The 12,500-nt window shown below is 35.9% G+C and overlaps 16 protein-coding genes across 16 annotated transcripts. All coding sequences in view use genetic code 11, as the record gives it.

The window, feature by feature from the left end:
- The first annotated feature begins 104 nt into the window (after positions 1-104).
- On the top strand, positions 105-491 carry rpl22 (ribosomal protein L22). Its single transcript has one exon. It carries the CDS (start codon positions 105-107, stop codon positions 489-491), a length of 387 nt encoding a protein of 128 aa, YP_009116382.1.
- Positions 492-534: 43 nt separating this feature from the next.
- On the top strand, positions 535-1,191 carry rps3 (ribosomal protein S3). The gene has a single exon. It carries the CDS (start codon positions 535-537, stop codon positions 1,189-1,191), a length of 657 nt encoding a protein of 218 aa, YP_009116381.1.
- A 144-nt stretch (positions 1,192-1,335) lies between these two features.
- On the top strand, positions 1,336-1,344 carry rpl16 (ribosomal protein L16; one of the parts in which the record gives this gene). Coding sequence (YP_009116380.1) covers positions 1,336-1,344 — 9 coding nt within the window.
- Positions 2,395-2,796, top strand: rpl16 (ribosomal protein L16; one of the parts in which the record gives this gene). Coding sequence (YP_009116380.1) covers positions 2,395-2,796 — 402 coding nt within the window.
- A 131-nt stretch (positions 2,797-2,927) lies between these two features.
- rpl14 (ribosomal protein L14) lies at positions 2,928-3,296 on the top strand. The gene has a single exon. It carries the CDS (start codon positions 2,928-2,930, stop codon positions 3,294-3,296), a length of 369 nt encoding a protein of 122 aa, YP_009116379.1.
- A 167-nt stretch (positions 3,297-3,463) lies between these two features.
- rps8 (ribosomal protein S8) lies at positions 3,464-3,868 on the top strand. The gene has a single exon. It carries the CDS (start codon positions 3,464-3,466, stop codon positions 3,866-3,868), a length of 405 nt encoding a protein of 134 aa, YP_009116378.1.
- A 116-nt stretch (positions 3,869-3,984) lies between these two features.
- Positions 3,985-4,218, top strand: infA (translation initiation factor 1). The gene has a single exon. It carries the CDS (start codon positions 3,985-3,987, stop codon positions 4,216-4,218), a length of 234 nt encoding a protein of 77 aa, YP_009116377.1.
- A 109-nt stretch (positions 4,219-4,327) lies between these two features.
- Positions 4,328-4,441, top strand: rpl36 (ribosomal protein L36). Its single transcript has one exon. The coding sequence runs from the start codon at positions 4,328-4,330 to the stop codon at positions 4,439-4,441; it is 114 nt and encodes a 37-aa protein (YP_009116376.1).
- Positions 4,442-4,590: 149 nt separating this feature from the next.
- rps11 (ribosomal protein S11) lies at positions 4,591-5,007 on the top strand. Its single transcript has one exon. It carries the CDS (start codon positions 4,591-4,593, stop codon positions 5,005-5,007), a length of 417 nt encoding a protein of 138 aa, YP_009116375.1.
- Positions 5,008-5,075: 68 nt separating this feature from the next.
- Positions 5,076-6,095, top strand: rpoA (RNA polymerase alpha subunit). Its single transcript has one exon. It carries the CDS (start codon positions 5,076-5,078, stop codon positions 6,093-6,095), a length of 1,020 nt encoding a protein of 339 aa, YP_009116374.1.
- A 165-nt stretch (positions 6,096-6,260) lies between these two features.
- On the bottom strand, positions 6,261-6,824 carry petD (cytochrome b6/f complex subunit IV). The gene has a single exon. The coding sequence runs from the start codon at positions 6,822-6,824 to the stop codon at positions 6,261-6,263; it is 564 nt and encodes a 187-aa protein (YP_009116373.1).
- Positions 6,825-7,727: 903 nt separating this feature from the next.
- Positions 7,728-8,369, bottom strand: petB (cytochrome b6; one of the parts in which the record gives this gene). Coding sequence (YP_009116372.1) covers positions 7,728-8,369 — 642 coding nt within the window.
- Positions 9,153-9,158, bottom strand: petB (cytochrome b6; one of the parts in which the record gives this gene). Coding sequence (YP_009116372.1) covers positions 9,153-9,158 — 6 coding nt within the window.
- A 125-nt stretch (positions 9,159-9,283) lies between these two features.
- psbH (photosystem II phosphoprotein) lies at positions 9,284-9,505 on the bottom strand. Its single transcript has one exon. The coding sequence runs from the start codon at positions 9,503-9,505 to the stop codon at positions 9,284-9,286; it is 222 nt and encodes a 73-aa protein (YP_009116371.1).
- A 111-nt stretch (positions 9,506-9,616) lies between these two features.
- Positions 9,617-9,748, top strand: psbN (photosystem II protein N). The gene has a single exon. It carries the CDS (start codon positions 9,617-9,619, stop codon positions 9,746-9,748), a length of 132 nt encoding a protein of 43 aa, YP_009116370.1.
- Positions 9,749-9,804: 56 nt separating this feature from the next.
- psbT (photosystem II protein T) lies at positions 9,805-9,912 on the bottom strand. Its single transcript has one exon. The coding sequence runs from the start codon at positions 9,910-9,912 to the stop codon at positions 9,805-9,807; it is 108 nt and encodes a 35-aa protein (YP_009116369.1).
- Positions 9,913-10,092: 180 nt separating this feature from the next.
- Positions 10,093-11,619, bottom strand: psbB (photosystem II CP47 chlorophyll apoprotein). Its single transcript has one exon. It carries the CDS (start codon positions 11,617-11,619, stop codon positions 10,093-10,095), a length of 1,527 nt encoding a protein of 508 aa, YP_009116368.1.
- Positions 11,620-12,068: 449 nt separating this feature from the next.
- clpP (clp protease proteolytic subunit) lies at positions 12,069-12,137 on the top strand (one of the parts in which the record gives this gene). Coding sequence (YP_009116367.1) covers positions 12,069-12,137 — 69 coding nt within the window.

Raw genomic sequence — 12,500 nt, 5'->3', positions numbered from 1 at the left:
GAATTTGGAATAGAAAAATTGAGAAGAAAAAATAGATGTGAATCAAACAAAGGCGGGGGATAACCTTATTTATGACAAATTTCAAAAAGGTAGGGAATAACCCTATGATAAAGAACTCAAGTTCAGGTAAAGAAGTAAAAGTTTTAGCTCAACATATATGTATGTCTGTTTTAAAAGCACGAAGAGTAATTGATCAGATTCGCGGGCGTTCCTATGAGGAAACACTTATGATACTGGAACTCATGCCTTATCGAGCATCTTATCCCATTCTAAAATTGGTTTATTCCGCAGCAGCAAATGCTAATCATAATATGGGTTTGAACGAAGCTGATTTATTCATTAGTAAAGCCGAAGCCAATAGGAGTACTATTGTGAAAAAGTTAAGACCCCGGGCTCGAGGACGTAGTTATCTGATAAAAAGACCGACATGTCATATAACAATTGTATTAAAAGATAAATCGAAATCATTTTTAGATCAATCTAAGATTTAGATTCATATAAAAAAAAAAAAATATATATATATAATAGAAAAATATGGGACAAAAAATGAATCCACTTGGTTTCAGACTTGGTACAACTCAAAGTCATCATTCCTTTTGGTTCACACAACCAAAAAATTATTCCGCGGGTCTACAGGAAGATGAAAAAATACGGAATTGTATCAAGAACTATGTACAAAAAAATAGGAAAATATCCTCAGGTTTCGAAGGAATTGCACGTATAACAATTCAAAAAAAAATCGATTTGATCCAAGTCATAATCTATATTGGATTCCCAAATTTATTAATAGAGGGGCAAACACGAGGAATCGAAGAATTACAGATGAATGTACAAAAGGAGTTTCATTCTGTAAACCGGAGACTCAACATTGCTATCACAAGAGTTGAAAAACCTTATGGACAACCTAATATTCTTGCAGAATATATAGCTTTACAATTAAAAAATAGAGTTTCGTTTCGAAAAGCAATGAAAAAAGCTATTGAATTAACTGAACAAACGGATACAAAGGGAATTCAAGTGCAAATAGCAGGCCGTATCGACGGAAAAGAAATTGCACGTGTCGAATGGATCAGAGAGGGTAGAGTTCCCCTACAAACAATTCGCGCTAAAATTGATCATTCTTCCTATACCATTCGAACTATTTATGGAGTATTAGGTATAAAAATTTGGATATTTGTAGACGAGAAATAATCGACCCTGTCTTCCCATTCTGTCCAGTGATAAAACAAAAAATGACAAACTCTTTCATTCTTTTTCCGTTAAAAAAAAAAAAATGAACAATTCTAATTCTATAAGGTTAAATAAAAATTCGATTGATCATTTGGTATAATTGCTATGCTTAGTGTGTGACTCGTTAGTTTTTTCTTTATAGTTTCAAGTTGGGATTAAAAAAAAAAAAAATAGACTGACCCCCACTATAAACTTTGTAATTATATAAAATAAACTAATAACCAACTTATTGCTTCGTATTGTCGAGATCCCAAGAAACGGTCACTATATGAATGAGTGGATCTATCATATGGTTGTAGCAACTGAAATTCTTTCAAGAAAAAATAAATCTGATTATGGGTTGTAAAGCAAAAAAAAAAAATAAAGGGATATGGATAAATGGAAGGATGATAGAAAGAAAGAACAAAAATATCAATGATATATGATTCCAATATGTATGGTCTATGAATCACGTCATAAAAGGCAGTGTGATAAAGCATCAATACTGATAAGATAATTAGAAATATAAGAATTTGTAAATGAAATAATTTTAAATAGAATAAAATAATAAAGAGCCTTCGGGTTAATAAAAACTGAGGAAATTGACTCGGGAACGAATTTTGTTGGAAGCTCCATTGCAAAGTTCGGACCTAACCATTAATGGAGAAGCTATGGGAACGACAGAACCTGTGACTGCATAGGATTCTATTGAAAACAAATCCTAATAATTCATTGGGTGGGATGGCGGAACGGACCAAGAAAAAATTGATTTATTCTGAGAGGTCATGAATTGAACCTACGAATGAAACAGGAAAGAGTAAATATTCGCCCGCGAAACCTTTATTTATTGGATTACAATCTTTTGTCGTAATTTGATAGAGGTCAAAAAAAATAAGGAAAGGATTCGTTATGTTATAAAAATAAAAAAGAGAAACATTACATTATCTATAAAGATACATAAATGTACACACACGTCTAGCTGTATTGTATATCTTGTATCTACATCTTCCTTCCTATGTAAGAAATTCAATATCAATAAAAGCCATTACTTGGTGTATTATCTATTAATGTGTATCTATAATATTATTGAATTTGAATCCTTTCATTCGCGAGGAGCTGGATGAGAAGAAACTCTCATGTCCGGTTCTGCAGTAGAGATGGAATTAAGAAACAACCATCGACTATAACCCCAAAAGAACCAGATTTCGTAAACAACATAGAGGAAGAATGAAAGGAATATCTTGTCGAGGCAATCATATTAGTTTCGGCAGATACGCTCTTCAGGCACTTGAACCTGCTTGGATTACAGCTAGACAAATAGAAGCAGGGCGAAGAGCAATGACACGATATGCGCGTCGTGGTGGAAAAATATGGGTACGTATATTTCCCGACAAACCTGTTACAGTAAGACCCGCGGAAACGCGTATGGGTTCGGGGAAGGGATCCCCTGAATATTGGGTATCCGTTGTTAAACGGGGTCGAATACTTTATGAAATGGGTGGAGTATCAGAAACTGTAGCTAGAGCAGCTATTGAGATAGCTGCGCGCAAAATGCCTATACGAACTCAATTTCTTATTTCAGGATAGAGATGTGGAACTAAACAAAAAGGGGTATTGGGGATGAAAAAACAACCGCAGGTTTATTTATTTCTGGACGGACAATATTTCTTTTTTTTTTTTTCTTTTGCATTGAAATAACAGATTGAAATAAAAATGATATGATTCAACCTCAGACCCTTTTGAATGTAGCGGATAACAGCGGAGCTCGAAAATTGATGTGTATTCGAATCATAGGAGCTGGTAATCACCGATATGCTCATATTGGTGATGTTATCGTTGCTGTAATCAAAGAAGCAGTTCCCAATATGCCTCTAGAAAGATCAGAAGTAATTAGAGCTGTAATTGTACGTACATGTAAAGAACTCAAACGTGAAAACGGTATGATAATACGATATGACGACAATGCTGCAGTTGTCATTGATCAAGAAGGAAATCCAAAAGGAACTCGAGTTTTTGGTGCGATCGCTCGAGAATTGAGACAGTTGAATTTTACTAAAATAGTTTCATTAGCTCCCGAAGTATTATAAATAGTAGTAGATGAGACTATGATATAGTAGGGTATCTGAAATAGATCAAATAGATCAAATTAGTAGATTGTGTCTCACGTATATACTTTCTAAAAAAAAAAAGAAAAAAAAAAAGGAAACATGTTGATTATATCAAAATTAGGAGGAACCTATAATTCTAGTTCGTCATGGGCAGGGACACTATTGCCGATCTAATAACTTCTATAAGAAATGCTGACATGGATAAAAAAGGAAGGGTTCGAATAGCATCTACAAATATCACCGAAAACATTGTTAAAATACTTCTACGAGAAGGTTTTATTGAAAACGTTCGGAAACATCAGGAAAGTAACAAATATTTCTTGGTTTCAACTCTGCGACATAGAAAAACCAGAAAAGGAATATATAAAACTAGAACCATTTTAAAGCGTATCAGCCGACCCGGCTTACGAATTTATTCCAACTATCAACGAATTCCTAAGATTTTAGGTGGAATGGGAATTGTAATTCTTTCTACTTCTCGAGGTATAATAACAGATCGAGAAGCTCGACTAGAAAGAATTGGAGGAGAAATTTTGTGTTATATATGGTAATCTTCCACCTCTGGTATCCGAATTTGATCTCTAACTTCCTATTTGTAAAATAGAGAGGAAAAGTGAGTTATATAACTCTTCCTCCATTAGTTGATACTTCAAGGAGGTTACCTGGAATGAAAGAACAAAAATTGATTCATGAGGGTTTAATTACTGAATCACTTCCCAACGGTATGTTCCGGGTCCGTTTAGATAATGAAGATCTAATTCTAGGATATGTTTCAGGGAGGATCCGGCGCAGTTTTATACGGATACTACCGGGAGATAGAGTAAAAATTGAAGTAAGTCGTTATGATTCAACCAGGGGACGTATAATTTATCGACTTCGCAACAAAGATTCGAACGATTAGGTTATTTTTTTAACCATGGGTATACAATTCGAAGTTAAAAAAAAAAAAATTCAAGAGACTTATTCTCTTCCAAGAAGTAAATTCAGAATTAAGGTAAGGAATAAAAAATATGAAAATAAGGGCTTCCGTTCGTAAAATTTGTGAAAAATGTCGACTGATTCGCAGGCGTGGGCGAATTATAGTGATTTGTTCCAATCCGAAACATAAACAGAGACAAGGGTAATCTTTCTAAAAAATAACTTTACTTTCCAAAATTCTAAAATAAGTACCTTATGTAAAAATAAGGTAAAGGATCTGTTTTAACATGAAATGGATATCTCCGTATCTTTTCTTTTTGTATATTTCTGACTCATAAATATGAAATGATAAAATATGACAAAAGCTATACCAAGAATTGGTTCACATAGGAATGGGCGTATTGGTTCACGTAAGAATGGGCGTAGAATACCAAAAGGCGTTATTCATGTTCAAGCGAGTTTCAACAATACCATTATAACTGTTACAGATGTACGAGGTCGGGTAGTTTCTTGGGCCTCTGCTGGTACTTCTGGATTCAAAGGCACAAGAAGAGGAACACCTTATGCTGCTCAAGCCGCAGCGGTAAATGCTATTCATACAGCGGTTGATCAGGGTATGCAACGAGCAGAAGTTATGATAAAGGGTCCTGGTCTCGGAAGAGATGCAGCATTACGAGCCATTCGTAGAAGTGGTATATTATTAAGTTTCGTACGTGATATAACACCTATGCCACATAATGGATGTCGACCTCCTAAAAAAAGACGTGTGTAGAAATAAGAATTAAACCGATTTCAAGAGAAATAAATGATTCAATGATCAAATAATAATACTAGTATAGTATGGTTCGAGAGGAAGTAGCGGGATACACTCGAACACTACAGTGGAAGTGTGTTGAATCAAGAGTAGACAGTAAGCGTCTTTATTATGGTCGTTTCATTCTGTCACCACTTATGAAAGGTCAAGCTGATACCATCGGTATTGCCATGCGAAGGGCTTTACTTGGAGAAATAGAAGGAACATGTATCACACGTGCAAAATCTGAGAAGGTGCCACATGAATATTCTACGATAGTAGGTATTGAGGAATCAGTACATGAAATCTTACTAAATTTGAAAGAAATTGTATTGAGAAGTAATCTCTATGGAGTTAGAGACGCGTTGATTTGCGTAAGGGGTCCTAGATACGTAACCGCTCAAGATATCATCTCACCACCTTCCGTAGAAATAGTTGACACGACACAACATATAGCTAACCTGACGGAACCAATTGATTTGTGTATTGGATTACAAATCAAGAGAGATCGCGGATATCGTATGGAACCCATAAATGACTCTCAAGATGTAAGTTATCCTATAGATGCTGTATCCATGCCTGTTCGAAATGCGAATCATAGTATTCATTCTTATGGGAATGGGAATGAAAAACAAGAGATACTTTTTCTAGAAATATGGACAAATGGAAGTTTAACTCCTAAGGAAGCACTTTATGAGGCTTCTCGTAATTTGATTGATTTATTTATTCCTTTTCTACATGCGGAGGAAGAGGACATTAATTTCGAAGAAAATAAAAACAGGTTTACTCTACCCTTTTTAACCTTTCAAGATAGATTAACTAATCTAAAGAAAAACAAAAAAGGAATTCCATTGAATTGTATTTTTATTGACCAATTAGAATTGCCTTCCAGGACCTATAATTGTCTCAAAAGGTCCAATATACATACATTATTGGACCTTTTGAGTAACAGTCAAGAAGATCTTATGAGAATTGAATATTTTCGCATGGAAGATGTAAAACAAATATTGGACACTCTACAGAAGCATTTCGCAATTGATTTACCTAAGAATAAGTTCTCATTTTAAATCCATTGTAATTTTTTCATCTTCTTTTTCTAATTCTAATAGAAAGAAAATTCTAAAGAAAAAAAGAAAACAATTTTGCATCTTTGGCACAATCCGTATTTTCGCGGAATAGATCATAATCAAATTAATGTATCTAGGGAAGATTCACTTTGAAGTAACTATTCCCTAGATACCTACATCATGGTACTTCGCGGTTGAATCAATTTGAAAAAGACCTAAAGTTAGGGATTTATCAATAGGTAATGTTGCTCCAATACCTAACCAAAGAGCTACTGCGGTACCGATCAAAAAAACTGTTGTAGCTACTGGTCGACGAAATGGATTTTGGAATTTATTGACATTCTCCAAAAAGGGTACTGTGAATAATCCCATCGGTACTGAAACCATTAAAAGAACGCCCAATAACTTATTGGGTACTGTGCGGAGTATTTGAAATACGGGAAAGAAGTACCATTCGGGTAATATTTCCAAAGGAGTTGCAAATGGATCCGCCGGTTCACCAATCATTGACGGTTCTAGAACCGCTAAACCTACATTACATGCAATAGTACCTAAAATTACTACTGGAAAAATATATAAAAGATCATTGGGCCACGCGGGTTCTCCATAATAATTATGTCCCATCCCTTTAGCCAATTTTGCTCTTAATACAGGATCATTCAAGTCAGGTTTCTTTGTTATTGGGATAGGTGAATTCTTATGGATCCATCCTCCGAAGGAACCGGACATGATAATTTTTCATCATCCGGCTCGAGCAAGAATCAAAGGAATAACAGAAATAAACCCATATAATAACAGAAATAAACCCATATAAAATAAAAAATCGTTATTTCATAAACATAGTTAATAACTCTATGTAAGTAAGAAAAGATTTATCACATTCCATTTTCCAGAATTGCAACTACAACTATTCATTGCAAAGAATTCTGTTCTTATAGGTAAATGCTCAATATCCAAGTAGGCTTACAAATTTGATCATGATCAAGTGCTTTTTGGATTGTCTCATGTCTTTTGATTGGTGTTTATCCCCACCATATCTCGATTTTCTTACGTAAAAAGTATTTACTTGTTACTAATAAAGTCTAGCCTCTGTTCTTCCTTAGATCCCTTCTTTCACTCCGATAGTATCATAGATTGGAATCGATGCAAAGGAAATGAATGCATTTCCACACTATAATAAATAAGTTAAGTGGAATAGATAGAACATTGGATCATGCCACATCACTTATTCTATTCTACGGATCTTACGGAGCCTGTTCGTGGATGACATGATTCGGGTATGATCATAGAAAATATTCTCCTCAAGCGAACCGGCCTATCCTCTGCTACGTAGGGGACTTACGTTTTGGTTGGATGCGGAGACACATTTGGTTGTGAATTCCAACGTGGCGATAAAATCATATATCTGCATGGCCAAATCAATAGTTCAAGTCACACACTCCCATAATCCATCCTCTCTTCGGAAAATCCACTTCAACTATTCGTATCAAATAAGGAATACAATACTTCCGAGTTGAAGAGAAGTATCCAAAAAACATGTCTTATTTTTTCAATAATCCATATTTGTAGCAATGAAATACTATTGTCCTTCCCGATATATGATCAATTACAAATATCTATGATATGTCTTCTCTATAAAGGACCGGAAATACCTTGCTTACGTATCATTGGAAAGTGCATTAACATAAATACGGCAGTAAGGAGAGGCAATACAAAAGTGTGTAAGCTATAAAAACGAGTCAAAGTGGATTGGCCCACACTAGCACTTCCACGTAATAACTCTACTAAAGGCGATCCTATTACAGGAATAGCTTCGGGTACGCCTGTCACGATTTTTACTGCCCAATAACCAATTTGGTCCCGAGGTAAGGAATAACCAGTTACACCAAAAGATGCAGTCAATACAGCCAAAACCACACCTGTAACCCAAGTTAATTCGCGAGGTTTTTTAAATCCACCTGTGAGATACACACGAAATACGTGCAGGATCATCATGAGAACCATCATACTTGCTGACCACCGATGAACTGATCGGATTAACCAACCAAAGTTGGCCTCAGTCATTATGTATTGAACAGAGTAAAAAGCCTCTGTAACGGTTGGACGATAGTAAAAAGTCATAGCAAAACCCGTAGCTACTTGTACTAGAAAACAAGTAAGTGTGATCCCCCCTAAACAATAAAATATGTTGACATGAGGAGGAACATATTTACTAGTTATATCATCTGCAATCGCCTGAATCTCAAGACGTTCCTCAAACCAATCATATACTTTATTGAGATAGGTAACCCAATAGAACTCCCCCTCTGAGAACCGTATATGAGAATTTCATCTCGTACGGCTCAAGCGGAAACACACAAATACTGATTTCAACGGATATATAATAGAAAGTTCAAAACTTCATTATCCGCTTGATTCGATTTGCCTCGAAGATACGAAGTAACAAAAATCCGGAATCTCTTCTTTGTGATGATAATGCCAAAAAATATCAAGTTGGCTCATCTGTCTTTCTTTATGTTGATCGTTACAGGCCTCTTGAACCTTCTCTTCCCTATTTTTTATTTGTTATTTGATTTATTGTTTTTTTTTTGTGCGTACTGCGGATTTACTCTTGTTTTACTATTGATAGGAATTCTCTTGTTGAGACCCTATGAATCAATTGAAACCTCAGATTCATACTAGAACCACGATGATTTAGCCTCAAGCTAAACTCAAAGGTTCTCTGAGTAAGAACCTTTGATGATCACTTATTGAATGAATGGATGTAATGACTCAACAAAATCTAGAGAAAGAGTTATCCTTCGGTCAAAATAAATCTGAAGGAATAAAATTCGTTTGATTTAGGAAATACCTATTTGAATTTTTTTTGAGTCCGGTTGCGAGGTCTGAATAAATAGTAGGTATGAATCATAGTTCAAATATTTCTTTTCTTGATCTATTCTATATATTCCGTGCTCCAGATACTAGAATAAATATCCGACGAGGTAGAATCATCTTGATAGAGATAACAGGTCCATTCTATGTATTATCAATAGGATCAATTATAACAAGTCACACACTCATATTCCGCAAATACCGAAACAAATAAATTCCACGGTCGAACTACCAGAATAGAATGGTCTAGAAATCCAAGTCTAAAGTAATTTTTTCTTTGATTGAAAGACTAGGACTTCATAGTTCTTATAAACCTAACTCATTGAAATTCCATCCAGTAAAACGGAAGAATTATAAATTTCCAAAATAATAGATAGGAATATCGCAAATAGAGCCATTGCGACCCCCATAAGTGGTGTAGTCCCCCATCCCGGAGCTACTTTACCATATTCCGAATTCAATGGTTTCAATAAATCCCCTACAGTAGTTCGTCTTGGCCCAGATCTAGAACTATCCTCAACGGTTTGTGTAGCCATAAATCCTATTTAACGATTGGTTGAGATCTGTTGACTTTGTATACTATTCCGGTGTAGTTGTAAATAAACGATCTTATCGTAGATCCATTGTGATCTTGAAATTATCTAAAAATGGAAACAGCAACCCTAGTCGCCATCTCCATATCTGGTTTACTTGTAAGCTTTACTGGGTACGCCTTATATACCGCTTTTGGGCAACCCTCTCAACAACTAAGAGATCCATTCGAAGAACACGGGGACTAGTTGAAGTAATGAGCCTCCCATATTGGGAGGCTCATTACTTCAATTAAATTCTAAAGTTATTTCATTTTTTTAGTCGGAACCTTAGGCGGTTCTCGAAAAAAGATAGCGAAAAAAATTATCCCTAAAGTCGAGACTAAAAGGAATGTATAAACCAATGCTTCCATGGATTCGATCGTGGTTTACAATTATAGCTTCCACACCTATTCATTTGGGATCATTTACCATATCATATAAAGAAAGAAAAAAAGTCAAAGAAAAGATGGTGATTCAAGTCAAGATTTCTCTGATACCCGATGTCAAATCAAAAAAAAAATGGAGGCGAAAGATACCACAACAATGTCGTATCAGACTACTTGTCTCCTTGTAGTTGGATCTCCAATTTTTTGGAATGTTCCAAATTCCACTTGAGCATCCAAATCTGGATCAATACCAGCAAAAACATCTCTGAACAAGGTTCTAGCGCCATGCCAAATGTGTCCGAAAAAGAAGAGCAAAGCAAACGTAGCATGCCCAAAAGTGAACCAACCCCTTGGACTGCTACGAAAAACACCATCGGATTTCAAAGTAGCCCGATCTAATTCAAAAATTTCACCTAATTGGGCACGTCTAGCATATTTTTTCACAGTAGCAGGATCAGAATAACTTACTCCATTAAGTTCGCCACCATAGAACTCAACAGTAACACCTACTTGGTCAACACTATACTTTGATTCTGCCCTTCTAAAAGGAACATCAGCTCTCACAATTCCGTCTTCATCTACCAAAACTACCGGAAATGTTTCAAAAAAAGTAGGCATACGACGTACAAAAAGCTCGCGCCCTTCTTTATCTCTAAAGACGGGGTGTCCTAACCATCCAACAGCAATTCCATCCCCATTGTCCATTGAGCCTGCTCTGAATAATCCCCCTTTTGCCGGATTATTACCAATATAATCATAAAAGGCTAATTTTTCGGGAATTTTAGACCAAGCTTCCGATAAACTAAGATTTTCGGCTAGCCCGGCACTAACTCTTCGATATATTTCTTGCTGAAAGTATCCCTGATCCCACTGATAACGAGTAGGACCAAATAATTCGATTGGGGTAGTTGCTGAACCATACCACATAGTTCCAGCAACAACAAAAGCTGCAAAAAAAACAGCAGCGATACTACTGGAAAGTACAGTTTCAATATTGCCCATACGTAATCCTTTGTATAGACGTTGAGGCGGACGGACACTAAGATGGAATAGGCCTGCTAATATGCCCAATGTACCCGCTGCAATATGATGAGAGGCTATTCCTCCCGGAACAAAAGGATCAAAACCTTCCGCGCCCCACGCTGGATTTACAGATTGTACTTTTCCAGTTAGTCCATAAGGGTCGGACACCCATATTCCAGGACCATACAAACCTGTTACATGAAATGCGCCAAAGCCAAAGCAAGCTACCCCTGAGAGAAATAAATGAATTCCAAAGATCTTGGGCAAATCCAAAGAAGGTTTTCCCGTACGTTCATCACAGAATATTTCTAGGTCCCAATATACCCAATGCCAGATAGCTGCCAAGAAGCACAAGCCGGAAAACACTATATGTGCCCCTGCCACACCTTCATAACTCCAAATACCCGGATTTGTTATAGTTCCTCCTGAAATACTCCAACCACCCCACGAATTGGTTATTCCTAAACGAGTCATGAAGGGTATAACGAACATACCTTGTCTCCACATTGGATCAAGAACGGGATCAGAGGGATCAAAAACCGCTAATTCGTATAAAGCCATCGAACCAGCCCAACCAGAAACTAGAGCTGTATGCATTATATGAACAGAAAGCAATCGACCGGGATCATTCAATACGACAGTATGAACACGATACCAAGGCAAACCCATGGAAATACCTCTTTATCAAAGAAAAATAGACACTATGTCACTTTATTTTATCGCATTGGAAAAGACTATATATACTATGTACCTAACCTTTTCAGTAGATTCTGTATCAGAAAGGATTAATATTTATTCCATTCCATTGAAAATAACGGAACAATTTTGTTCGTAAGAACAAAGAGAAGCAGATCTATTCTATACCCGATAAGTACCAATACGCAATGGGAGGATTGGTCCCATTTTTGGGGAACGAATGGATAGATACTTGTTTATCATTCGAACGATCGATTTCTTCGTTCAAATTTTTTCTTTATTCATTCTGTCTTACTCTATAAACTTTCCAATCTATGTATCAAATAGAATAAAGAGAAAAAAGGGATGAAGACAATAAACCATTGATTGTTACGTTTCCATATTAAAGTGAAGTATAGTACTAAATTTTTTTCTTTAATTTAATGCCCATTGGTGTTCCAAAAGTACCTTTTCGGAGTCCTGGAGAGGAAGATGCGGTTTGGGTTGACGTATAGTGCGACTTGTCAGACATATTGGGTCATATGGGATTTACCCGTTCTCTCCCCTGATCGAGATATCCTCTGTTTCGCCCAAGAGATATTGTATTGAGTGAAGCATCAATCAATCATTCGGAGCGTGAAGTGCAATTAGATCAATTTATTTTATATTAGGGATCAATATTATCAATTTAGAAGAATTTATGGTTTACTTGGACTGATAAAATAAAGTATCCAGGCTCCGTTCAGAAAATACCAAATCGATAACAAATTGTTAATATAATATATGTATGATTACCACTTGTATCATAAATGATTCTTATACCTACTATTACTTTATACCTACTATTACTTTATACCTACTATTACTATAGTAGT

The sequence above is a fragment of the Ananas comosus genome (assembly GCF_001540865.1).
Source record: "Ananas comosus chloroplast DNA, complete genome".
Taxonomy (NCBI): Eukaryota; Viridiplantae; Streptophyta; class Magnoliopsida; order Poales; family Bromeliaceae; genus Ananas; species Ananas comosus.
Note: the sequence above shows the minus strand (reverse complement) of the source record. Positions and strands in the feature narration are given on the sequence as shown.